The sequence below is a fragment of the Rhinatrema bivittatum genome, chromosome 17 (assembly GCF_901001135.1).
Source record: "Rhinatrema bivittatum chromosome 17, aRhiBiv1.1, whole genome shotgun sequence".
Taxonomy (NCBI): Eukaryota; Metazoa; Chordata; class Amphibia; order Gymnophiona; family Rhinatrematidae; genus Rhinatrema; species Rhinatrema bivittatum.
This window is the reverse complement of record NC_042631.1, coordinates 39,813,239-39,839,202: the sequence shown is the minus strand read 5'-3', so window position 1 is coordinate 39,839,202 and position 25,964 is coordinate 39,813,239. Positions and strand designations below refer to the sequence as shown.

The following is a 25,964-nucleotide window of genomic DNA, read 5'->3' as shown; positions in this document are numbered from 1 at the left end:
GTATATTGTTAAATAAGTAAATATTATTTTTGCTATATTAATAAATGATTTTGTATATAAAATTGTAAGACTTTATTATAAGACAAAGTCTGTTTAGGTGTGTTATTGTTCAAAAATCACAGAGGGTATTAATTACTCCTGACTGTTGTACCATTTAGGGTAGCCTAGTTAAAGCAATAGGCTGATAACAAAGGAAACCACAGTTCAGATCTTGGTGATGTCCTTCCATTGCCTAGGGTCTGATGTAATAAAACTATACATGCTATTTATTGGCATGGATTTTTGTTACATTTAAAAAAATGTGTTAAAGCAAGATGCAGTAACCTAATGGCATGCAAACGGCCATGAATAATAATTAAAAAAAAAAAGCTGAATGGAAAACAGTGTTAAAAAATGTAAGTAAAGTAAAAAATCCACACTAAACACGAAGTAATACAGAAAAGTGCAGTAATGCTAGAAACGTCTGCATATTATCCCTTATGGTTGGAAAATGTGGAATTGTGCTGAAAGCTGGGATGCATAGTGCCAAAACGCATACTATTCTGCTGATGGAGCCTGCCCCAGAGAGCTCACACTTTGATTTTACTTGCTATACCCTGATAAAATGGCCTTGCATGCAAGATTATACACTAGTCTCACATGTGAAGTCATTTTGGCTGGGTATGACAAAATCACAGTGCAAGCTCTCTGGGGAAGGTACATTCATCAGAATAGCATGCACTTTTGGCACTGCACATCCCAGCTTGTGGCACCAAGTGCATTCTATTTGCTGTAGATGCCAATGAACTGGCTAGCTTTTTTGATAACAAAATAAAAACTCTTCATGATTCTTCGGACGTTAATCACGCTACCTTAGCAATTCTCTCTGGGAAAACAAAAAAATCTAGGCAGATCAGGGGAATTTTAAAGCTCTGAGCTAACAGGGGTGGGGGAGGGAGTTTATTAAACTAGGGGGGTTTAGACGTCCCATCCCTTATTTGGGCAAACTGGGAACAAACTGGGAAAATGGTCCATGGCATCAGCACGCATGGCTATTAAAATTCTCCCCACACAATAGCAGCGGCATTTGTGCGCACAGACGCGAGTCCACTTAAAATTGCGCACAGTCAGGCTATTTTGTAACATGCGTGTATATGTGTGCATACGTTATAAAAATGGCCGCGTCCCCTCGGTGCGGGCCGATGAATGTGCGCACATGTTACCGTCCCTGTGTGTACTTTCAGAGCAGAAATATACAGTATTTTACAAATTACACAGCTCTTGCTTCACAGTTTATGAAATACTAGTATTAATCTCTGTGTGCCTGCTTACACAAGCAAATCCTGTACCATGGATAAGTTTGAAAATTAGGCTCTAGGTGCGCTTGCACCATGGAACGATACAGAGGTGTTACGATATCTTCCTTTTTGTTTCCTCCAGTCCCTATTAAAAAGCACCAGACCCAGTACAGGACCCTGAGCACTCCATTAGTTACCGTCCTCCACTGAGAAGACTGACCATTCAGTCCTACGTGCTGTTGGAAGTGTGAAGGAGTGGTGAGGTGGTTAGAGCAGGGGGCTGTGAAGGATGGAAGCCAGGGTTCTAAAGCTACTGATGCTCTGTGTGACCTTCACCCTCCCCTACCTCAGGTACAAATGCAGGGCCCTAGTTTGCTAAGATTTCTTCCCATTCTGGGGTAGATTTTCAAAGGGATACGTGCGTACCCCCCGAAAACCTACCCCAAACCCCCCCTGCTCCTCCACACTATCTCTCTCCATCCTCAGCTTGACTCCTTCCTCCCAGCTCGTCACCCACAGTCCATCTCCCCCACTCTCTTCTCTGCCTAACCCATTTTCCCTCCACACCCTCTTCCCCCTGCTCATCTCACCCAATCCTATCCTCCCAACGTACTCTCTCCTAGCTGATTTCTCCCCTAATGTGTTAATCCCCCCTTCACCTTCTCCAGAGGCTTACTGGCAGCAGTGCCACCAGAACAGCTGTTCTGTTTTTTTCTGGCACCACGTAGCTCTCTGTAGATTTGAGCCATGTGGTACCCAAACTCTGGAGTTTAGGCACTGCATGGCTTAAATTCATGGAGAGCTGCACAGTGCCAGAAAAAAAAAACCAAAACAGAACAGCTGTTCTGGAGGCAACACCTGTTACAAGTCTCCCGAGAAGGTAGGTCAATGTTGATTGGGGAAGAGAGTTAGGGAGCCACACTGAGAGTCGTGGAGAGCCACCACTGGCTTCCAGGCCTTGCAATAAAGAACACTACAATTGGGGGGCAGTGGTTCTCAACCCAGTCCTGGAGATACACCCAGCCAGTCTGGTTTTCAGATACATGCATGCAAATCTATCTTATGCATATTCATTGTGGATATTCTGCTTTAGAGGACTGGGGGCCTCTGAATATACTTGGATAAAGTTACCAAGATAAAGGTATTCAGGCAACTTTGCTGCTGGCCAGTTTACTGAATATTGATGAGAAAAAACCCACTAGCACCCAGCAGCTGAGCCCCCCTCTACCCATGCAGTCTAAATATACAGCTGAGAGCTGTACTGTCATTTAATATTTATTCACTTCAATGGCCGCTGAATGGGGCTTTGTCCTTTTACTGACAGCTCTCAGTGAATGGACCAATCAGCACCCAGTAAAGTGAATAAATGAATATTAAATGGCAGTGCAGTGCTCTGCTGTACCAGTGTTTACTATTCAAGCAGGCAGGAAAAAGCCTCTCCTGTTCCCCCTGGCTTACACAGAGATGATGGGGTGGGGGTGGAGATTTTGGGGTGAGAGGGGGCCCACTCAGCCACTATATTTGGACAGGGGTTGAGAGGGGAGCTCACCCAGCCCACTACAAATTGTTACTTATGGGCATGTTTTGTTTTTGAGGGTTTTTTTGTGCCGTTATCTGGTTAACTTTAGGAATGCTTTTTCCTGACCGGAGTTAGCTGGAAAACTTTCCCAGGCTAGGACTGATAATGAGCCCTAGCTGGGTAAATTTAAAGCATACCCCAGAACACCCCCACTTTGCTCCTTTTTTTATCCAGCTAAGTTTTAACTAGGGATGTGCAGAGGGACGCCATACGTTGCATTCGGGATTCATATTCGTCGGGGGGCAGATACGTTACATTTGGCAAGGGGGCCCTCGATACGTTCATGCGTTAATTCTTAATAGTTTCCTGGCTAAAATTGAATTAACTACATCCCCCCCACCCTCCTAACCCCCCAATGGATGGCCGGTGCCATCTTGTGCTCCTACCATGTGACAGGGGCTGACCAATGGCACCGGTAGCCCCTGTGACATAGTAAGGTCAAAGGCTATCGGCACCATTTTGAATACCGGCAGCCGAGGGTGTGAGTGCAGGAGATGGCTCCCGGACCCCCCGCTGGACCACCAGGGAGTTTTGGTAAGTCTTGGGGGGGGGGGTCAGGAGGGTGGGTGGTTTGTTTAAATTCGCTCCTTTAGACGGCCAAATAATTTGGCAAAGATTTGTTGTATTCGTGGGGAATCGCAATACGTTTCGCTTCCCCACGAACACAACGAATATGGCCCTATACATTGTGGATTACCAATACGTAGGAAACAAATGCACACCTCTAGTTTTAACCATGTAATGCAACTCCACACCTAATTGGTTCAAATCATACCTCTCAGACAGATCCTATAAAGTCAAAATGAACTCATCAGAATCCAAACCAATTCCCCTTCCACACAGCATCCCTCAAGGCTCCTCCTCTCATCCACCCTTCTTCAATATTTACATCCTCCCCCTCTGCACCCTCCTATCCGAACTAAGACTAGCAAATTACATATAAGCAGATGATGTTCAAATCCTGCTCACACTGAATGATACTCTGGAAACCACCGTAAAACTCTGGAACACACACATGCAAAAGATAACCCAACTACTCTCACAAATGTCACTCTCCCTCAACTATAAAAAAAACCGAGATTATACACACAGAAAAAAACAATTACACCACATTAAGCACGCAAAACTGCACAGCACCTGAAACAAAGAAGCTAATAGTTTCCACAGCCAAAGACCTTGGCATTACCCTCGACGACGACGAACTACAAAAAGCATATTAACACAATATTACGAGATGGATTCTTCAAACTACAAATCCTAAAGACAATCAAACCTCTACTATACACACATGACTTCCGAACGGTCCTCCAAGTACTGTTATTCTCCAAATATTGTAACGCCCTCCTGCTTGGCCTCCCGAAAACCACTCTCAGACTGCTGCAGCTACTCCAAAATGCAGCAGCAAGACTACTCACAAACAGCAGAAGATCGGACCACATCTCACCTATCCTCAAAAACCTACATTAGTTACCCATTCAATTCAGAATACACTATAAAGTCTTCACCCTCATCCACAAAGCTCTCTACACCGACAAGTTTAACTGGATAAACACATCCTTCTACTTCTGCAGTCCAAAAGGAACCTCCGCTCCAACAACACTGGCCTCATCCCAATCCCCTCTCCAAAAATAATCCACCTGACCACAATAAGAGAGCACCCTCTGTCTGTGGCCGGACCCTCTCTCTGGAATAACTTACCATTACATCTAAGGCTAGAAACAACAATGCAAACCTTCAAAACAAAACTTAAAACATGGCTTTTCCAAAAAGCTTTCACAACAACCACCTAATGCCCCTGCCGATGCTACCATGCGAAAAGACACTAGATAAGGACATATAAGTTACATCTCAATATTCACGTTATTAATGATAAGACACTCAACAAGACGTATTGTCGTAAATGACCCATACAACATCCTTTCCAAAGACTCTACGTAGGACATACTGCCGTCACTGTTTCAGGTTTAATCTCCTAGTAAGAGTTTAATAATGTGTAAAGTTACAATGTTAAATAAAAGTTAATTACAATGTTAAATAAGAATTATTTACAATGTTAAATAAGACTATATTGATGTTATAATGTAAAACAGGAAGCCCCTACTTCTTGAATACAGTTACAATGTAAACCGATGTGATATTCCAAATTGAACACCGGTATATAAAAACGAATAAATAAATAAATAATGACTTACATGGCTAAAACTTAACCATTCAGCAGGAAGAGACATTCAAAATTTGGGATCTACATGAATAAGTCCCAAATTAGCTGGACAAACCCCTCTGAATACATTCATTTACATTTTTATAGAGAATTATTCTGTGAAATACATCATAAAAATATCAGATTTGCTCTTGCTTATCAATATCAATAATCGAAATGTGACCTCCTAAAGCACACTCATTCATAAAGAAAAATGTGAATTCAACCAGGGATCATCTGCTAGTGACCTACAGTCCAGAAAACAGATTAGGGTCAATGTTCAGTCTACTAAAATGTACATCTCTAAATTTAGGAAGATTTTCAGCCAAACTAAGGATCTACATTTTTGAGTGAAAATTCACCTAAATTAGGACCCTAAATTTAGACCTGCAATTCATTTGCTTAAGTTTAGGTCCCTAAATTAGATGCCTTAAACACCTAAATTTTCCCAACCCTAAACACCCCCATAGCCACCCACATTTTAAATTTAGTAAACTAAATGTAGTTACTCAGCCATACTCAAATTTCAAGAGAGTAAGTTTAGATGCCTAACTCCCAAAGATTGAAAATGGATCCTAGTTTGTAATAGTGATCTTTGAATGCAAAATGATGCCTCATATAGAACAGTGTATTGAATCCCTGGTAATATCTAACCAGACAAGGGTCATCTCTGCATTCAACAGCAAAGAGTATATTTAAAGGGGAAAAAAACCATGCACTAGAAGCCGGAGCATAAATGGTTGGCAAAGAGACTCCTTGTATTACATGAAATCCTCTGGAATCTTTTCTTACCAACTCAAACAATTCTTGTCTGAAAACACCCTCTCTCCTTGCATGTAGTAGTGTCCTTCATCGTCATAACAGCCACACTGAGCTACACACTTCATTTCCTCCTCAGCAAAATAGGGCTTGTCTGCTGGACAGCTTGGATAACAACCTAGCACAAGGTAGAGGAGAAAAAAGGTTCATCGAATGGTACAGAGCATTCCATTTACTGCAAAAGTCAAGAACTAAAGTATGGGGGAGACCTATATGCTGCAACCAGAGCTGTTAACCATGAACATCTAAGTTTAACATCCTTTCATGTCATTAATGCAAGGGCTATTGAGGTTCCTTCTTCAGCTGTCCCAATGCAGTAGGACGATAGATTTGGCAGATAAGAAAAAAGAATGACAACTAAAAACAGTGATGTTGACACAGAACCTACACAACACCAAACTTTGGAAAACCTTGGATCAAAAAACTGTATGGTGTCCCCTGTGACGAGCATATAGAGAGCACAGAGGAAATGATGCAATGTGTCACATGATTGAGGGAAGGAAAGGGAAGCTGCAGGACACTGTAAAATGACTGTGTTTGTTGTTTTTGAATGTTCATATGAAGAATAAGAAGCCAATTCTATTGAAGTCTGTCATCTCTAACCTGTTCCTCGAGCTCAGAACTGGTCCATGGTAATTCCTTAGAATATAACAGCTTGAAAAACAGAGAATCAAATGCAGGAGGAGAGAAAAAAAAATGCCTTTAGTTTGGATTTGAGAACTGAGAAAATGAGTTGCGTCACTACCTATAGACTCCAATTTTCTCCAGAACCAAATATGACTATTAGAACTGCATTACAGGATGTACTAACTAAAGTGATAACAAGGGGCTCTGTCTGTGTTAAGCAAACAAACTTTTGGCCCAACTTTCAAAACTTCCACAGATTACAATTTAAGCACATACCGTAAGTGGATGCATGGAGATTTTTGCAAGTATTTTACAAACTGTATGGGGAACAGCACAAACTGTATTTCCGCCCAAAATTACATGCATATATTTCCAATGCTAGAAAATGCTTACTTTTTCTACCTATTTTATAAATGTATGTGCATATACTGTAGGTGTGTAAAAATATATAAGATGTCTGTCTAATAACCCTGATTTAAATGTGGAGGCAGGTAGTTTCTAAAGTATGCGCATATACCATTCTGAAAATACTTGCCCGTGTCCTCTTACTCACCAGTTTGTCAATACCTCCACCAGTTCATAAAATCCTTCTCCAGTTCACCTCATAGACTCTCTAGCATTTCACCTTGATACCCCACCAGTTCACCCAGACCTCCCACCCAAAAACTACAGAAAAAAGACAAGTCCAGTTTCAATTGTGAGAGTCCATTAGCAGGTGTAAAAATGTTCAGACAAGTCCAGTAATGAATTCACTTATACCTCTTACAAAATAGTAACTTGCACACATGGAATGCCTCTAGAACTTCCTCTTTTTTCAGCAGTACCAAAAGGTAATACTCCCGAAGAGTATTTATCACATGCTTTAAAAACCTAAAGCATACACATTGAATAAGCTTTGAGAAAAGTTGGGCACAAAACAATGATTTTCAATTCTCTCCCTGAATCTCCTTGAGAGTGACTTGAACACCCCTTTATAGGTTCAATAGTACACACTTGGAAAAAATGTGTTACACAGAATGGCTCTCTCTTCCATTCCTTCCCCTCTGTCCCATTTGTGGGGTAACTGACCTACCGGCACACTTTACAAGGTGTAACTTCTTTTTTTTTTAGAATGATCATTGATTTGGGGCAATTATTTGGGAAGAGCAAGTTTATGTCTCTTAGAGATTTTAATATAGCTTACAAGATATCAAATACTCCAATATTTCAGTACTTGCAACTGAAAGGGTTATTTACAAAGGCCCCATTTAGGAATCTGGTGAAACGGAGTGGGAACCCTTGGCTGTGGCTTGGTTGATGCAGCCTGGAAGGCAAACCCATTAGGCCCATGCCGACAGCTGGTGGACACGCTCTGACTGAAATGAAATCTGGACCACCTGTAGTACCACCCCCATTCCCCACAGGTTGAGCCCTTGGATTCCAGTGGCCGGCAGGGCTTAAGCGAGTATCCCATCGAGAGCAGTCAGGCAGGGTCTGGTGGCAGACCGAAGTCCAGGCAGGCAGCAGATGGGTGGTAGTGCAGTACAGGCAGTGGTCAGGGCAGGTGGAGATCAAGAAGTGTAGTCAGAATCCAAGGCGAGAACCAAAAGGCAGAGACAAAAGAGACACTGACCGTCAGACAGGGAGAAAACTGAAACAAGGCAGCAAGAGACAAGGCAGGAGACACAGCAGAAACTGGAACAGGAAAAAGGCAAGCAGGAACACGGAGCAACACGCACCTCACAGCACAGCAGAAGACTCGTAGCTGAGGCACAGACTAAGGACATGATGGGATTTTAAATGCCCTAGCGTGCTGATGTCATCTGGAGGCATCGTGACCTTGGTTCCCACCGCAGGGTCTCCTTAGGTTGATGCACATTACACGTGCCTGCCTGTCTAGAGGCAAGGAGCTAAATGACTGTATCCATACTGCAGAAAGTTGAGGAAAATACCAGCCGTTTGCAGAGAGTCAGCCCAACGATACATCTGGGAGTAGAAGTTTAACAGCCTTTGAAAACAGATACCTTTTCTAACAATGGTCTAATTTCTGAAATAATCAGATTCCTAATATTTATTTATTTATGTTTAATTTTTATATACCGATGTTCCTGTAAAGAATACATATCGCACCGGTTTACAAGGAACTGAACAGTCGCCTCCAGGGCGGAAATACATTAAAACAGTCGCCTCAAGGCAGAATACATTAACACAAGTATACAGGAAAACTATTAAAAGAGAATAGAAGGAATGGGTGACCCTCTGAAGAGAGTTAAACGCTTATGGGCAAAAGATATTGGCCATGAGGTTCCTGGTAACGATTGGTCTAAAGTTTTTCTGAGAATAAATAAGGGCAATTCCCTATATTTAACCACCCAAGAAAATGGTTACAAATTGTTGTACCACTGGTACTACGTACCTGATATTTATCTAAAATTGATTGCCTTCCTAATGATAGATGTTGACAGGATCATGCAGAAAAAGTTTCATTTTTTCACATTTGGTAGTCTTGCCCAGTTATTCAGATATATAATAAATTATCTCTTGGATCTACCATACTTCTGGAATCCAGCTACCTTTAGATTCTACTGTTGTCCTTGGCCTACCATCTGAGGGAATATTAGTCACCAAAAGAGGTGAGATTAAACTAATCATCCATATTTTGGTAGGAGTAAGGCATGATATAGTCTGCCACTTGAGATCATCTACAGCTCCTTCAGTGGCTTCCTGCTTGCATTTGTTATGGGGAGTATATACTATGGAAATCATAACATTTTATGTTAGGGATTTCTATTATGATGTTCCAAAAGAATTGGAATCTCTTAGATCAAAAATGGCTTCATTATTTACTGTCATGCATGATTGTGACAGTAGTTGATATTGTAGAGAGAAGGGAATGCCTAATAATACCTTAGGGACTATATTTATATATATGTGCTGAGAAATGGCCTGTTTGGTTCTTGAGATATATTAGTACTTATATGTATTATTCCTAATTCAATCCAGGTTTCATCTCTATAAACTCCTTCCATAGATCTGTTTTACCAGTTTCACATACCTTTTACTAGTCTAATTATTGTGTTTTTTTCTTTTTGCATAGAATTGGGTTTTTTTGTGTTTGCTGACTTTTTGTACTTTCATACTGACTGATTTTAAAAGGAACATGCGTGCATCCATAAAAGCACATATCTGCCCTCAAGCCCTAAAAACGTGAGATCTTCAGACTTGCTCATCAGGACCAGCAATAATGTTATGCGAATAACAAGCTGACGTGTGCCATGGTCAGCTTTATTATAATATGGACTTATCACATAAGTCTTGGCCCTGCCCATTCCCTGCCCCCTTCTGCTTGACACATGTATGGGTATGTACATGTGTACTTCACGGCTTCTTAAAATTCACATTGCTCGCATGCAGCCTGCATATTCACGAATGTAGCAATCTTTGTACAAGCAACGCTTTTAAAATCTACCTCATAGTCTATCAATAAAGTATTCTTCAGTTTAAAAAAATGTATGCAAAATATTGCAAGTATGCACGTACTCTCAAGGTTTATAAATAGCATATAAATGAGTACCTGCTATATACGTGCATATATGCTATTTTTATAGGTGAAACCCCTTCGAAAATTCACTCCTAATATTCTAATAGCATACCTGTTGAGAATAAGGACATGACCTCTATGCAGCCCCAGCCTTGAGATGACTCGCCGTCCACACCCGTGCACTCGGCACAGGCCTATCGGGGCCAGGGTGCCTGCCGCGACCTACCCTTCTCGCCAGCTTCGACGCATGCTGCCTCTGAGGACCGCCCAATGCCGCCGCATCATCACGGTGAGACGCGGCCCTTTAAATCTAGACGCGCGCCCCTTTGTGTCTCCCCATTGTACCCCAGAACTGACAAAAAGCCCAGCTTCGACGAGATGTCAGCGCAATTGGACACATCCCACCACTAACTCTAATTATTTTTAACTAAAGTTCTTGGCCATCTACTCTGACTTTCTACCCTCGTTAACCAAGGCCAAGAGCTCTCGTAGTGTTTTCTGCCGCATCAACATAGAAACATTGAAATGACGGCAGAAGAAGACCAATCGGCCCATCCAGTCTGCCCAGCAAGCTTCACACTTCTTTCCTTTCATACTTATCTGTTTCTCTTGGCTCTTAGCAACCCTTGGTTCTATTTCCCTTTCACCCCCATCATTAATGCAGAGAACAGTGATGGAGCTGCATCCCAGTGAAATATCAAGCTTGATTAGTTAGTGGTAGTAACCGCCGCAACAAGCAAGCTACACCCATACTTATTTGTTTACCCAGACTATGTTATTCAGCCCTTATTGGTTGTTTTTCTTCTCCCCTGCCGTTGAAGCAGAGAGCTATGCTGGATATGCGTGAAGTATCAGTTTTTCTTCTCCCCTGCCGTTGAAGCAGAGAGCTATGCTGGATATGCGTGAAGTATCAGTTTTTCTTCTCCCTTGCCGTTGAAGCAGAGAACTATAGGGATGTGAATCGTTTTTTGACGATTTAAAATATCGTCCGATATATTTTAAATCGTCAAAAATCGTTAGAGCCGCGATACAATAACAATTCCCCCGATTTATCTTCAAAAAATCGTAAATCGGGGGAAGGGGGAGGGCGAAAAAACCGGCACACTAAAAAAACACTAAAACCCACCCCGACCCTTTAAAATAAATCCCCCACCCTCCCGAACCCCCCCAAAATGCCTTAAATTACCTGGGGTCCAGAGGAAGGGTCCCGCTGTGATCTTCCACTCTCGGACCTCCGGTGCTTGTAGAAATGGCGCCGGCGCTACCTTTGGTTTTTCCGTACGGAAAAACGATTCGCGGCAGGAGATCGCTCCCGGACCCACGCTGGACCCCCAGGGACTTTTGGCCAGCTTGGGGGGGGCCTCCTGACCCCCACAAGACTTGCCAAAAGTCCAGCGGGGGTCCGGAACGACCTCCTGCAGTCGAATCGTGTTGTCTACGGCCGGTGCCATTTTGCGCCGCCATTTTGCGCAAAATGACGCCGGCCGTAGACAACACAATTCGACTGCAGGAGGTCGTTCCGGACCCCCGCTGGACTTTTGGCAAGTCTTGTGGGGGTCAGGAGGCCCCCCCAAGCTGGCCAAAAGTCCCTGGGGGTCCAGCGGGGGTCCGGGAGCGATCTCCTACGCTCCTGACCTCGGGGGACAAAAAACAAAATGGCGCCGGCACTACCTTTGACCTGTCATATGACAAGGCAAAGGTAGCGCCGGCGCCATTTCTACAAGCACCGGAGGTCCGAGAGTAAAAGATCACACCGGGACCCTTCCTCTGGACCCCAGGTAATTTAAGGCATTTTGGGGGGGTTCGGGAGGGTGGGGGATTTATTTTAAAGGGTCGGGGTGGGTTTTAGGGTTGTTTTAGTGTGCCGGTTTTCCCGCCCTCCCCCCCACTGGACCCCAGGTAATTTAAGGCATTTGGGGGGGGTTCGGGAGGGTGGGGGATTTATTTTAAAGGGTCGGGGTGGGTTTTAGGGATGTTTTAGTGTGCCAGTTTACGATTTTCACGATTTTTAAAAAACCCAAACGGCAACGATCCGATTCCCTCCCCCTCCCAGCCAAAATCGATCGTTAAGACGATCGATCACACGATTCACATCTCTAGAGAGCTATGCTGGATATGCATTGAAAGTGAAGTATGCATTGAAAGCCACATTAACTATCAACAAATATTGAATAAGCCTAATAATTGGTAATACCTATAGCCTATGAACTCTCCGTTAATTTTACATACTCTTACCCACCCATGTTTTGTGGTTTTTTTTTAATTTGTACCATCCAGTATTTGCAGTACTATCTTGTTTCATCTGGTATGCTGTATGATTATTTACTGTTTCATTTCGTAACATACTGTATTCTATCCCCGACTCTCAGCCTGCACTCACCACATTCCTCTCAGTTACTTCCCCCGGGATATCCTCCTTCGTCCTCCTCTGTTAGTACCTGCTTCCTCAAATGGCAACTTATCCTATCCCTCGCATTCACCACCCTCTCTCCAGACTATCCCCCTTCTACACCCACTATCCTCCCATCCTGCGCAAATCACTAATCCCCATTCTCACTTCTCCACTGACACAATTCTTAGGCCTCACCACTCTCTCCATAATACTCTTTAATGCACAATCCCTCTCTAAAAAGACACCTCTCCTCAACGACCTGCTAACAGACTGCAAACCAGACATCTGTGCTGTCACTGAGACGTGGCTCAAAGACACAGACATCGTACTGATCAACCAACTCCCTACTTCCTCTTACGAGATATTCTCTATCCCCAGACCCAAAAAAAGAGGAGGAGGCCTCCTCCTCGCAGCCAAGAAACACCTTAACCTCAAATCCATTCACATAGTTACCCATCCCAGGCTTGAAATAGGCCTTTTCAGATCAGCGGAACTGCAAATCTGTCTGGTCTACGCCCCTCCTGCTTTCCACGAATCCAACCCCTCACCCCTTATTGAATTCATTGTTGAATGGATCAACTCTGATATCCCCTCCATTATCCTCGGAGATTTTAATCTCCACGCAGATTCCCCATCCCCCTCCTCATCATGTGAAACCTTCAAGTCCCTCCACGCCATAGGCTTCCAGCAGATCATAACCTCTCCCACTCACAAAGCAGGTCACACACTGGTCCTGATGTTCATCAACTCTGATGTCCTTGCCACCTCCACCCCTACTTGTACCCCAGTTCCCTGGTCAGACCACTATCTTATAGAAGGCCTTCTTTCCACCAACACCCCCCCCCCACCATGCAACATCACCCACCGCACCACCATAATATCCAGAAAATCCTGCCCCAGTGACGATCTAGCTGCTGCACTTACAACCTCCCTACCCAATCTAGTCAGCTCTGATCCCGACAGCGTTAGCTTCCTGGAACAATATTACAGGAGACATCGCCAACAAACTCTGCCCTATCTCCAAGTGAACCATAAACACCACCTCCAAACCCACAAAGCCATGGTACTCATCGGAGCTTAAGTTCCTAAAAAATAACCTCAGACATCTATGTTAAGAAAATACACGATTACAGATTCAACCCCAAAGCGCTATTCTCCTACATCTCTGGTCTCACCAAACCTATCCCTCCCACTTTACCTAACTCTGATGCAGCCTCCAAATGTGAAGAACTTGCTACCTACTTCCAGAGTAAAATCGCAAACCTCCTTTCAAGATTCCCCCCTCTCCCAACCCTCCCCTCCTCCCCCCGTCCTCCCCTCCTGCTCCCTCCCACCCTGCAATGGCTACTCTTGACCTCACTTCCTCCAAAGAAGTCGAAAACATCCTCAAAAAACTTAAACCTGCCTCCCACCCCAATGACACCATCCCCTCTAAAGCCCTACTGGCTGTCCCCAACTCCATAGCCAGTGCTATAGCAGACATCATCAACTGTTCACTCTCACATGACACTTTCCCCGACACACTCAAGCATGCAATAGTCAAACCCCTCCTAAAGAAGCCTTTCTTAGACCCGAAAGATCCCTCCAACTTCTGCCCTATTTCTAGCCTCCCATTTATTGCCAAGCTAATGGAAAGAGTTGTTAATTCACAATTCATGGAGTATCTTGAAAATCACGAGATCCTCCACGTCTCTCAATTCAGCTTCTGGAAACATTTCAACACGGAATTGTTACTCCTCACCCTATCTGACCACCTCCTTTGAGGCATGGGCCAAGGTCACAGCTACCTCCTTGCCCTCCTTGATAACTCCTCGGCCTTTGACACCATCAGCCATAACCACCTCCTTGCCCGCCTAGAAAACATTGGCATCTCAGGCCTTGCTCTTGCCTGGTTCAAATCCTATCTCTCGAACAGAAAGTTCTCTGTTAAAATTGGAGACTCCATATCCGCTTCTCACCCTTTGCAACAAATGTCCACAAGGCTCATCACTCTCATAAACCCTTTTCAACATCTACCTCACCCCACTATGCCAGCTCCTCACTGACCTCAAACTAAAGTTCTATGTGTATGCCGATGATGTTCAGATCATTATATCTGTCCACAACTCCATCTCCGACGCTTTAAACCACTGGGAGAACTGCCTGTCAGCCATCAACTCCCTGCTCACCAACCTCCGCCTTGCACTCAATACCAACAAAACCGAACTTCTACTTATCTCCTCCCACTCTCCCCCCGCCCCTCCCCTGTCTAATTACCCCAAGCTTAACATCACCACTGCTCAACCTCCTTGCCCGCCTAGAAAACATTGGCATCTCAGGCCTTGCTCTTGCCTGGTTCAAATCCTATCTCTCGAACAGAAAGTTCTCTGTCCTCCTTGATCAACAATTAAGCATGAAGAAATTCTTAAGGAAGGCTTTTTCAAACTTAATGTCCTAAAAAATTGAAACCCCTACTATACACCCAAGATTTCTGAACAGTGATCCAAGCCACTATCTCCACCAAATTAGACTACTGTAACACTCTTTTCCTAGGGCTCCCCTACTCCATGATAAAACCGCTACAGATGCTGCAAAATGCAACAGCATGAATCCTCTCAAATTCCCATAAATGTGAACATATTACCTTCATCCTCAAAGAGCTACACTGGCTCCCGATCCTCTCCCGTATCCACTACAAAACTCTGACCATTGTACATAAATCCCTCCACTTTCACAACTCCCACTGGCTTGACCTCCCTTTTAACCCCCACCAGTCTACCAGATCCACCAGAACTGCCAATAAAGGCACCCTAATTGTACCCTCACTTAAAACAGCCCACCTCTCCTCCACACGCGACCGTGCCTTCTCAATTGCTGGCCCGTCCCTCTGGAATGCCCTTCCCCCTACCCTGCACCTCGAACCATGCACCATCAAATTTAAGAAGAAGTTAAAAACTTGGTTATTTAAACGTGCCTATCCAGAATAGTCTTTCCTCACACACTGCTCTCCCAGGTACTTCTATATTATGATACTTCTCTCCTTATGTTAAGGTTCCTCTAAGTTCACATCTTGTTGTTGTTAACCTTTCCTTCTATGCTGCTCTTAAGTTATCCCCCCCCCCAGTTCTTCCTCCCTGTTAACATGTAATTTCAACCCTGCAGTTCAAATGTGAACCGGTATGATGACCCTATTAATACCGGTATATAAAAGCCTTTAAATAAATAGAATACATAAATAAATAAGGCCTCTATATTCTGACTTTCCTTAAAAACTGTTTACTACTAATCACTAGAGATATTATCAAATGTCAAATGCTTAGAGACAGCTGTAGAGTAAAAGCCCACTCATGCAGAATGTACCCGAAACTCAAGTAGGCAACCCACTGAAACAATATTCATGAATTTTGGCTATAATCTGCCCAGGCTTGAATGAACCACATGTTTTCAGCCTCTGGCACTGTATATATTAAATTTAGAAAGCAATTGGAATTTTTACCTTCCAAGCCTGAAAGGTCTTCAGGACATTTTCCATCAGGATTCCGGCAGGTCTTCATGCAGGGGGCACCACAAGGCTTGTAGTGCCACTCACATTCTCCAGATGGGTTGTAGTAATCGCAGAATTGAGCTAGAGTGAGAAAAAAAAAGTAAAATTCTGAGTTGTTGGAAGAAAAGACGGCTCCACTATGTAGCATTTATCCATATTCACCTGGCACAATATAGATATGTTTTTGGAATGGAGAATCTCTCTCCATGCTCCTACCCTTTTTATGACAAAATGTATGTGTAACCTGTACACTTAGAGGTCCATATTCAGTAGAGTGGTTAGTGGTGTTCATTAATGAAAACCCTGGAGAAGGGCTGTTGCTGATTGACAAGAGCATTTATGAAAGTAAGGTGGATACTACCCCGTTTACAGAAGAGAATGTATGGGAGTAACTAGGAAAACAAAGCAGACAAGGCCATGGGGCTGGGTAGGGTACATCTCAGGATACTAAGGGGGCTCAGAGATCTGCTGGCTGGTCTGTTGAAAGACCAATAGATCCTTGAAAACAGGAGTGGTGCTGTAAGACTGGAGAAGAGCGGTTGTGGTCCGCTTCACAAGAGTGGTAGCAGAAAGGAGGCAGAAAACTACAGGCCGGTTAGCCTCACCTCCGTGGTGGGAAAATTAATGGAGGATCTATTGAAAGAGAGGATAGCAAACTATCTTCTATCAGGTGGGTTTCTGGAACCAAAGCAGCATTCACAAAGAGATGGACCTATCAGATAAATCTGATTGATTTTTTTTATTGGGTAACTAGAGAATTAGATCAAGGAAGTGCGCGCAATGTGATTTACTTGGATTTCAGCAAAGTTTTTTTTATATGGTCCCACATAAGAGGCTCATGAATAAAATGAGATGCTTAATTATATATCCTGGAGTGGATTACAAATTGGTTGACTTACAAGAGACAAAATGTAATGGTAAATGGAACTTGCTCTTATGAGAGAAAAGTGGAGTGTCTCAAGGATCAGTTTTGGGACCAGTTCTGTTCAATATCTTCATTAGCGACATTGCAGAGGGGTTAGAAGAAAAGGTTTACTGTTTTGCGGATGATGGCAAGAAATGCAATAGAGTGGAAACACCTGACAGAGTAGAGAGAATGAAAAGGGATTTAAGAAAACTATGAGTGGTTGAAGATTCGGCAGCTACATTTAAATGGCAAGAAGTGCAGTCATGCCCCTGAAGTGCTGTAATCCAAAAGAGATGTATGTGATAGGGGGCGAAAGACTATTGTGTAGGGATGTGCAGAGCAAAATTTTATGTTCATATTTCTTATGTCCGAAAGTGGGTCCCACTTGCGGCCAATATGGACATAAAAAAAATCTAATGAGTTGGGTATATGTACATATGTCGCCCATTAAAGTCAATGGGGGAAGGATTTCCAGCCTATTTTTGGCTGCAGAATTGTGGTTTTCTTATCAATTGGCCCAGGAGAGAGTTCCCTTTCCTTTGTGCAGGGAAGTACTCCCTGGAAAGGGTCCACCCCTAGAGTTGTGTGTACCCGGTGTTTACATTGGCGTCCAGTGAATATCGTTGGCGTCTAGTGAATTCCGTTGGCGTCTAGTGAATTCAGACGGTACTTACGCACTTCAGCAGATGACAAAGGAATTGGAGGATCTCTCAGAAATAAGAATACATGTGGGAATACAAGGTCTGGATGAACAGGCAGGCACAGCAATGGAGTTAAAACAGCAGTAGGAACACAAGGCCTGGATGAACAGGCACTTCATTCGAGGACAGAGGTCAATCCCAGCTAGGGACACAAGGCCTGCATGAACAGGCACAGGAACTAGGTTAAAACACTGGTAGCTCGCCAGCATCTTTCTGATGCATGCTAGAATATTGGCAGCGGTATGGGCATGGTCCGTCAGGTGGGTGTGCAGTAAAGCCCACCTCCACCCTCATGCTTGTTCAGGGAAGGACTCCCTGGAACGGGTCCACCCCTAGAGTTGTGTGTACCCGGTGTTTACATTGGCGTCCAGTGAATATCGTTGGCGTCTAGTGAATTCCGTTGGCGTCTAGTGAATTCAGACTGTACTTACGCACTTCAGCTGATGACAAACGAATTGGAGCCTAGGATCTCTCACAAATAAGAATACGTGTGGGAACACAAGGCCTGGATGAACAGGTACATCATTCGAGGACAGAGGTCAATTCCAGCTAGGGACACAAGGCCTGCATGAACAGGCACAGCAACCAGGTTAAAACACTTGTGGGAACACAAGGCCTGGATGAACAGGCACAGCCACTGAGTTAAAACACCTGTGGGAACACAAGGCCTGGATGAACAGGCACCGCCACTGAGTTAAAACACCTGTGGGAACACAAGGCCCGGAAGAATGGGTACAGCAACTGAGTTAAAACACCTGTGGGAACACAAGGCCGGGATGAAGAGGCGCAGCAGTCGAGCACAGAGGTCGATCCCAGCTAGGGACACAAGGCCTGGATGAAGAGGCACATCATTCGAGGACAGAGTTCAATCACAGCTAGGGACACAAGCCGCGGAGGAAAAGACACTAACCAGGATCCTCCAAGCCCTCATTTTCTCCAAATTAGACTACTGCAACTCTACATTTCTTGGACTCCCTTCCTCATACACAAAACCACTCCAAATGGTTCAAAACGCAGCAGCCCGTCTACTAACAAACACTAGGAAAAGAGACCACATTTCCCCAGTCCTAAAAGACCTCCACTGGTTACCAATTCAGTTCAGAGTCATTTACAAATCCATCACCTTGATATACAAAATCTTTCACCAACACACCATAATCGACCTTCAAATTCCTCTCCGTTTATACAAATGCACAAGACCGACCAGGGAAGCCTACAGAGGATGCCTCCTTGTTCCACCCTCCAAAACCACTTATCACAGCACCTTTAGAGATTGAGCCCTTTCCACAGCAGGTCCACCGTTATGGAACTCCATCCCCCCAGATCTCAGAAATGAACCTTGCCTCCTAACCTTTCGGAAAAGACTCAAGACATGGCTTTTCAGGCAAGCCTTCCCGAACTGCACCTAACACACACCATCAATAAATTCTCAGCTCAGAAGCTGTATATATTGGACGCCATATTTGTAATGTACTCTTGTATATTTTTATATTCTACACATGTATATAATTAACCTCCTCTATCCCTCTTTATTTCTTACACTCCCAGTTCATAGCCCCAGTTAATTGTAACTGCATCTCTTCACCACGTGTATTTATGTTTTAGGTTGTTTTCTTTGCACCCCTGTTTTCTGTAAAGTGACATCATGTGAACGATTTCATGAATGCCGGTATAAAAAAACCTTAAATAAATAAAATAAATAAGTAAGTACCGCAAGGGAAAGTTGAAAACAACTTTGAAGAGGGAGTTCAAGAGGGCGTGAAATTGTAAAGAGGTAAATGGGTGGGGTCCGTGCAGTCCGCCCGCAGGATTCAACCCGGCGGGTTCGGTCGGACCGGAGTTTCGGCGGATCCCCCACCCCCACCCCTTTCGCGGGGGGTGGGGGAGGGGCGGGGAACGCCTCCCGGACGGCCCCGGCCCCCGCAGGGCGCATTTCCTCTGCGGCGGTGCGCCGCGACCGGCTACGGTTCGGCTGGGAAGGCCCAGGGGGGGCAGGTGGCCCGCTGCTCCAGCGGCGCGTGTTATAGCCCCCCCTCCCGGCGTTTCCTCCTTCCCCTTTGGCAACTGTTAACTTGTCTTAACCTCATTCACTACATCTATGCAGACGATGTTCAGATTCTTATTCCCATAACAGAATCTATTAACAAACTTGGCTATTCTTACAAGCCTTCCCTGATCCTTCAAACTTTCACTAGATAAGTAAAGCTACTCAGCTTTCAATATGGAACTTCGCCCCTCCAATATTCTCCTCATTTAGCTACCCTACTTATGCACTTCAGAAAATGACAAAGGAATTGGAAGATCTCTCAGAAATAATAATACGTGTGGGAACACAAGGTCTGGATGAACAGGCAGGCACAGCAATGGACTTAAAACACCAGTAGGAACACTAGGCCTGGATGAAGAGGCACATCATTCTAGGACAGAGGTCAATCCCACCTATGGACACAAGCCGCGGAGGAAAAGAAACTAACCAGGATTCCCTCCGTAACGGCGAGTGAAGAGGGAAGAGCCCAGCGCCGAATCCCCGCTCGTCCGGCGGGCGCGGGAAATGTGGCGTACGGAAGATCGCCTCTCTGGCGCCGCTCGGGGCCCCAAGTCCTTCTCATCAAGCCTCAGCCCGCGGACGGTGTTAGGCCGGTAGCGGCCCCCGGCGCTCCGGGACCGGGTTTTCTCGTAGTCTGTTTGTTTGGGAATGCAGGCCAAAGTGGGTGGTAAACTCCATCTAAGGTTAAATACCATTTCCGGCGCGTGTTATTGCCCCCCCCCCCCCCGGCAGCAGCTTCGCCGTTTCCCCCGCCGTTTCCTCCTTCCCCTTTGCCAACTGTTAAGTAGTCAACCTCATTCACTACATCTATGCAGACGATGTTCAGATTCTTATTCCCATAACAGAATCTATTAACAAAGCCATCGCACTTTGGAACAACAGCTTACAAGCCATCACTAATCTCCTCAACAGTCAAAGCATGAGATCTTATTAAGAAACTGACATTATCCTCAACAAATTCTTACTCCTAGCAAAACCTGTACCAAGTAAGTACACAGGGGTCTGTATTTTCATACCCCATTGCTTGCTGTTTGAATACCGCTCTTGCCGTACCGACCCGCAGGGTCCACCTAGGGACACAAGCTGTGGAGGAAAAGAAACTAACCAGGATTCCCTCAGTAATGGCGAGTGAAGAGGGAAGAGCCCAGCGCCGAATCCCCGCCTGTCCGGCGGGCGCGGGAAATGTGGCATACGGAAGACCGGCTTTCCAGCGCCGCTCGGGGGCCCAAGTCCTTCTGATGGAGGATCAGCCGGCGGACGGTGTTAGGCCGGTAGTGGCCCCCCAATAAAACCACCAAAGACTGCTTCTATAAACTGCAAGTTTAAAAAAGGATAAGACCACTCTTCCACGCCAAACACTTCAGAACCATCCTCCAAGCCCTCATTTTCTACTACTGCAACTCTACATTACTTGGACTCCCTTCCTCATACACGAAACCACTCCAAATGGTTGAAAACGCAGCAGCCCGTCTACTAACAAACACTAGGAAAGGAGGCCACATTTCCCCAGTCCTAAAAGACCTCCACTGGTTACCAATTCAGTTCAGAGTCATTTACAAATCCATCACCTTGATATAAAAAATCATTCACCAACACACCATTATCGACCTACAAATTCCTCTCCGTTTATTCAAATGCACAAGACCGACCAGGGAAGCCTACAGCGGATGCAATGCCGGTATAAATAAATAAAATAAATAAATAAAATCAATAAGTACGTAAGGGAAAGTTGAAAATAACTTTCAAGAGCGAGTTCAAAAGGGCGGGAAACCGTTAAGAGTTAAACGGGTGGGGTGCGTGCAGTCCGCCTGGAGGATTCAACCCGGCGGCGGGTTCGGTGGGACCGGGGGGGGTTTCGGCGCATCCCCCACCCCTTTCGCGGGGGGGCGGGGAACGCCTCCCGGACGGCCCTGGCCCCGTCCAGGAATAAAAAAATAAAGTAAATCAATAAAATCAATAAGTACGTAAGGGAAAGTTGAAAACAACTTTCAAGACCGAGTTCAAAAGGGCGGGAAACCGTTAAGAGTTAAACGGGTGAGGTGTGTGCAGTCCGCCTGGAGGATTGAACCCGGCGGGTTCGGTGGGACCGGGGGTGGTTTAGGCGCATCCCCCACCCCTTTCGCGGGGGGGCGGGGAACGCCTCCCGGACGGCCCCGGCCCCGTCCAGGAATAAAAAAAATAAAGTAAAGCAATAAAATCAATAAGTACGTAAGGGAAAGTTGAAAACAACTTTCAAGAGCGAGTTCAAAAGGGCGGGAAACCGTTAAGAGTTAAACGGGTGAGGTGCGTGCAGTCCACCTGGAGGATTGAACCCGGCGGGTTCGGTGGGACCGGGGGTGGTTTCGGCGCATCCCCCACCCCTTTCGCGGGGGGGCGGGGAACGCCTCCCGGACGGCCCCGGCCCCGTCCAGGAATAAAAAAAATAAAGTAAATATATAAAATCAATAAGTACGTAAGGGAAAGTTGAAAACAACTTTCAAGAGCGAGTTCAAAAGGGCGGGAAACCGTTAAGAGTTAAACGGGTGAGGTGCGTGCAGTCCACCTGGAGGATTGAACCCGGCGGGTTCGGTGGGACCGGGGGGGGTTTCGGCGCATCCCCCACCCCTTTCGCGGGGGGGCGGGGAACGCCTCCCGGACGGCCCCGGCCCCGTCCAGGAATAAAAAAATAAAGTAAATATATAAAATCAATAAGTACGTAAGGGAAAGTTGAAAACAACTTTCAAGAGCGAGTTCAAAAGGGCGGGAAACCGTTAAGAGTTAAACGGGTGAGGTGCGTGCAGTCCACCTGGAGGATTGAACCCGGCGGGTTCGGTGGGACCGGGGGTGGTTTCGGCGCATCCCCCACCCCTTTCGCGGGGGGGCGGGGAACGCCTCCCGGACGGCCCCGTCCAGGAATAAAAAAATAAAGTAAAGCAATAAAATCAATAAGTACGTAAGGGAAAGTTGAAAACAACTTTCAAGAGCGAGTTCAAAAGGGCGGGAAACCGTTAAGAGTTAAACGGGTGGGGTGCGTGCAGTCCGCCTGGAGGATTGAACCCGGCGGGTTCGGTGGGACCGGGGGTGGTTTCGGCGCATCCCCCACCCCTTTCGCGGGGGGGCGGGGAACGCCTCCCGGACGGCCGCAGGGTGCATTTCCTCCGCGGCGGAGCGCCGCAACCGGCTCCGTGTCGGCTGGGAAGGCCCAGGGGGGGCAGGTGGCCCGCCGCTCCAGCGGCGCGTGTTATAGCCCCCCCTGCAGCAGCTTTGCCGTTTCCCCCGCCGTTTCCTCCTTCCCCTTTGCCAACTGTTAAGTAGTCTTAACCTCATTCACTACATCTATGCAGACGATGTTCAGATTCTTATTCCCATAACAGAATCTATTAAGAAAGCCATCGCACTTTGGAACAACAGCTTACAAGCCGAAGCCACCACTAATCTCCTCAACAGTCTAAACCTGGTCCTCAATGCCTCTAAAACTAAACTCCTCTTCATTTCCTACAAGCAAGAAAACCTCCCATCTCAGATCCATCACAAACACCTTCTCACCCACAACCATGTGAGAGACCTGGGAGTAATTATAGACAACCGTCTTCACCTAAAGAATATGATCCAAACCACAACTGTAAGATATAATATTATATCTTAATGGGCCTCGACAAAGGAAACTCTTTCCTATTGATCTTGTTAGACCTTTCCGCAGCGTTCGACACGGTCAACCACGCCATCCTCCTAAACCAGCTTTCGTCCATAGGAATCAGCGGCACCGTCCGATCCTGGTTCAAAACGTTTCTCAATAACAGAGGTTACAAAGTTAAACTCCAAAACAAGGAATCCTCAAGATTTGACTCTGTCATAGGAGTCCCTCAAGGTTCTTGATTATCTCCGACCCTATTTAATATCTATCTTCTTCCTCTCTGCCAACTTCTTACCGACCTCAATCTAAAGTACTTCCTTTACGCAGATGATATTGAAATCATCATCCATATCAAAGACACATACTCTAAAACTCTTGACTACTGGGAAACATGCCACCAGAAAATCAAACAAGTAGTAAACAACCTACACCTCATCTTAAACTCATCCAAGACAGAAATCCTACTCATCTCTCCTGAAAACAATATCTCCAACACTACTCTTCCCACCAACCTACCTACCACACAAGTTACAGACTTAGGAGTGATAATAGACAACCGGCTAAACTTCAAGGCACATATCAACAAAACAACCAAAGACTGCTTCTATAAACTCCAGGTTCGGAAGAGGATAAGACCTCTTTTCCATGCTCAAGACTTCAGAACGATCATCCAAGCAGTCATTTTTGCGAAATTAGACTACTGCAGTTCCCTATTGCTAGGTCTGCCCTCATCCTATTCCAAACCACTACAGATGGTTCAAAATTCAGCAGCCCGATTACTAACAGGCGCAAGAAAGAGAGACCACATATCTCCCATTCTGAAAGAGTTACATTGGCTACCCGTCCACTTTCGTATCATCTATAAAGCCATATGTGTCATCTTCAAAACTATTCATCAACGCATCTTATGCACTTTAGCTGATGACAAAGGAATCGGAAAATCTCTCAGAAATAAGAATACGCGTGGGAACAAAAGGTCTGGATGAACAGGCACATCATTTGAGGACAGATGTCAATCCCAGCTAGGGACACAAGCAGCGTAGGAAAAGAAACTAACCAGGATTCCCTCAGTAACGGCGAGTGAAGAGGGAAGAGCCCAGCGCCGAATCTCCGCCACTCCGGGTTCGGGGATCTGAACCCGACTCCCTTTCGATCGGCCGAGGACGACGGAGGCCATCGCCCGTCCCTTCCGAACGGCGCTCGCCTATCTGTTAGGACCGGCTGACCCATGTTGAACTGCTGTTCACATGGAACCCTTCTCCACTTCGGCCTTGAAGAAGAATGCTCAGTCTGTTTAAAAGAACAAAATTAACGAACCCACTCAAGGACTATTCTCAGTCTGTTTAAAAGAACACAATTAACGGACCCACTCTGAAGGTCAATGCTCAGTCTGTTTAAAATAGCAATATCAACAGACCCACTCTGAAGGACAATGCTCAGTCTGTTTAAAATAACAAAATGGAACTGCCCAGCTAGGGACACAAGGCCTGGAGGAACAGGCACATCATTGGTGGACAGAGGTCAATCCCGGCTAGGGACACAAGGCCTGGAGGGACAGGCAGGCACAGCAATGGAGTTAAAACACCAGTAGAAACACAATGCCTGGAGGTACAGGCAGGAACAGCAACGGAGTTAAAACACTTGTGGGAACACTAGGGCTGCACAGTAGATGCCGGTCAGACACAGCGATTCATGTCAAGAACATGTGCTGCAGTGCTTACTGCTTACATTATCTTGAGCATAGGAGGCAATTGGAACTGCTGCAAGGCTCCTTTCAATAGCTTTTATTCATCTTGCCATTCACAAGGAAAATCGGGAAAGCCAAGCAATGGCAGGTTTACTTTCAAAAACACTAGCATTTCCATCAAGACCGGTGAAAGCCTTGAGCGGTGAGGGCTCATGATATCCCCTGTCATTGAAAAAACACGTTCACTGGGCACACTTGTTGGTGGACATGACAGATATCCTTCAGCCACTTTGGCTAGGTGTGGCCAGACAGTGGACTTGTGTGCCCAATATGCCAGCGGATCTGTCTGCGTATTCTCTATCGGCTCTGAGAGATACCGTTTCACTGACAGCTCTGCTGCTGTCTCCTCCTGTGCTTGGGAGGGCTGAGAGTCACTCAATCCAGTTACTTTCTCTCTCGCCTGTTGCACTACTGATGTATCTTTATGGCCAACATGCCTTGGGCGTTCTGACGTTGAGGTGGAGGCACTAGTAATAGTATCTGTCACTGACACAGTCCTTCTCCTGCCAGGGCTAGCAGCAGCACAACTCTGTGACGTGCCTGCTGTTTCCACCTGTGCTTCAAGCCTAATCTGTCTCCGCCTATGGTGCTCCTGTTCATGGACCTGTGCTAACAGCTCCTTCACAAATGACAGACAATTGGTCTGTAGGGCGATTTTACCTTTCACACGGGGATCACAGACAGAGGCGAGCATGTATGTGCTGTCCTCTGTTAAAGGCCTTAATCTGTCTTTCACCTGCTGCTGCAAAACGTCCACACACTGCAGCACCTCAGCAGTCATTCCCTCTTGCCGTTTAATGCCTTCCAAATGGTCATCCAGGAATTTCACTATAGGGATGATGTCAGCCAAGGTGGAACTTCTGGAACTCAGCTCCTCCGTGACGTCCTTGAAGGGCTGCAGGATTTTTAACAGCTGACTCATGACTAACCAATCGTGATGCCCTAGGGGATTCTGTACACCTATGTCTATTGTACCAGAAAGTTCATGAAGGGGTGTCTGCAGCTCCAATAA

General features: G+C 45.5%; 1 protein-coding gene across 1 annotated transcript in view; it reads right to left on the bottom strand.

The window, feature by feature from the left end:
* LOC115079483 (mucin-5B-like) overlaps window positions 1-25,964 on the bottom strand; it is a 289,301-nt gene that overhangs the window by 86,825 nt on the left and 176,512 nt on the right. Inside the window, exons 26-27 of the mRNA XM_029583107.1 lie at window positions 15,890-16,018; window positions 5,849-5,993 (exon numbers count right to left, since the gene is read on the bottom strand). Coding sequence (XP_029438967.1) covers window positions 5,849-5,993; window positions 15,890-16,018 — 274 coding nt within the window. The remainder of the gene's footprint in view (window positions 1-5,848; window positions 5,994-15,889; window positions 16,019-25,964) is intronic.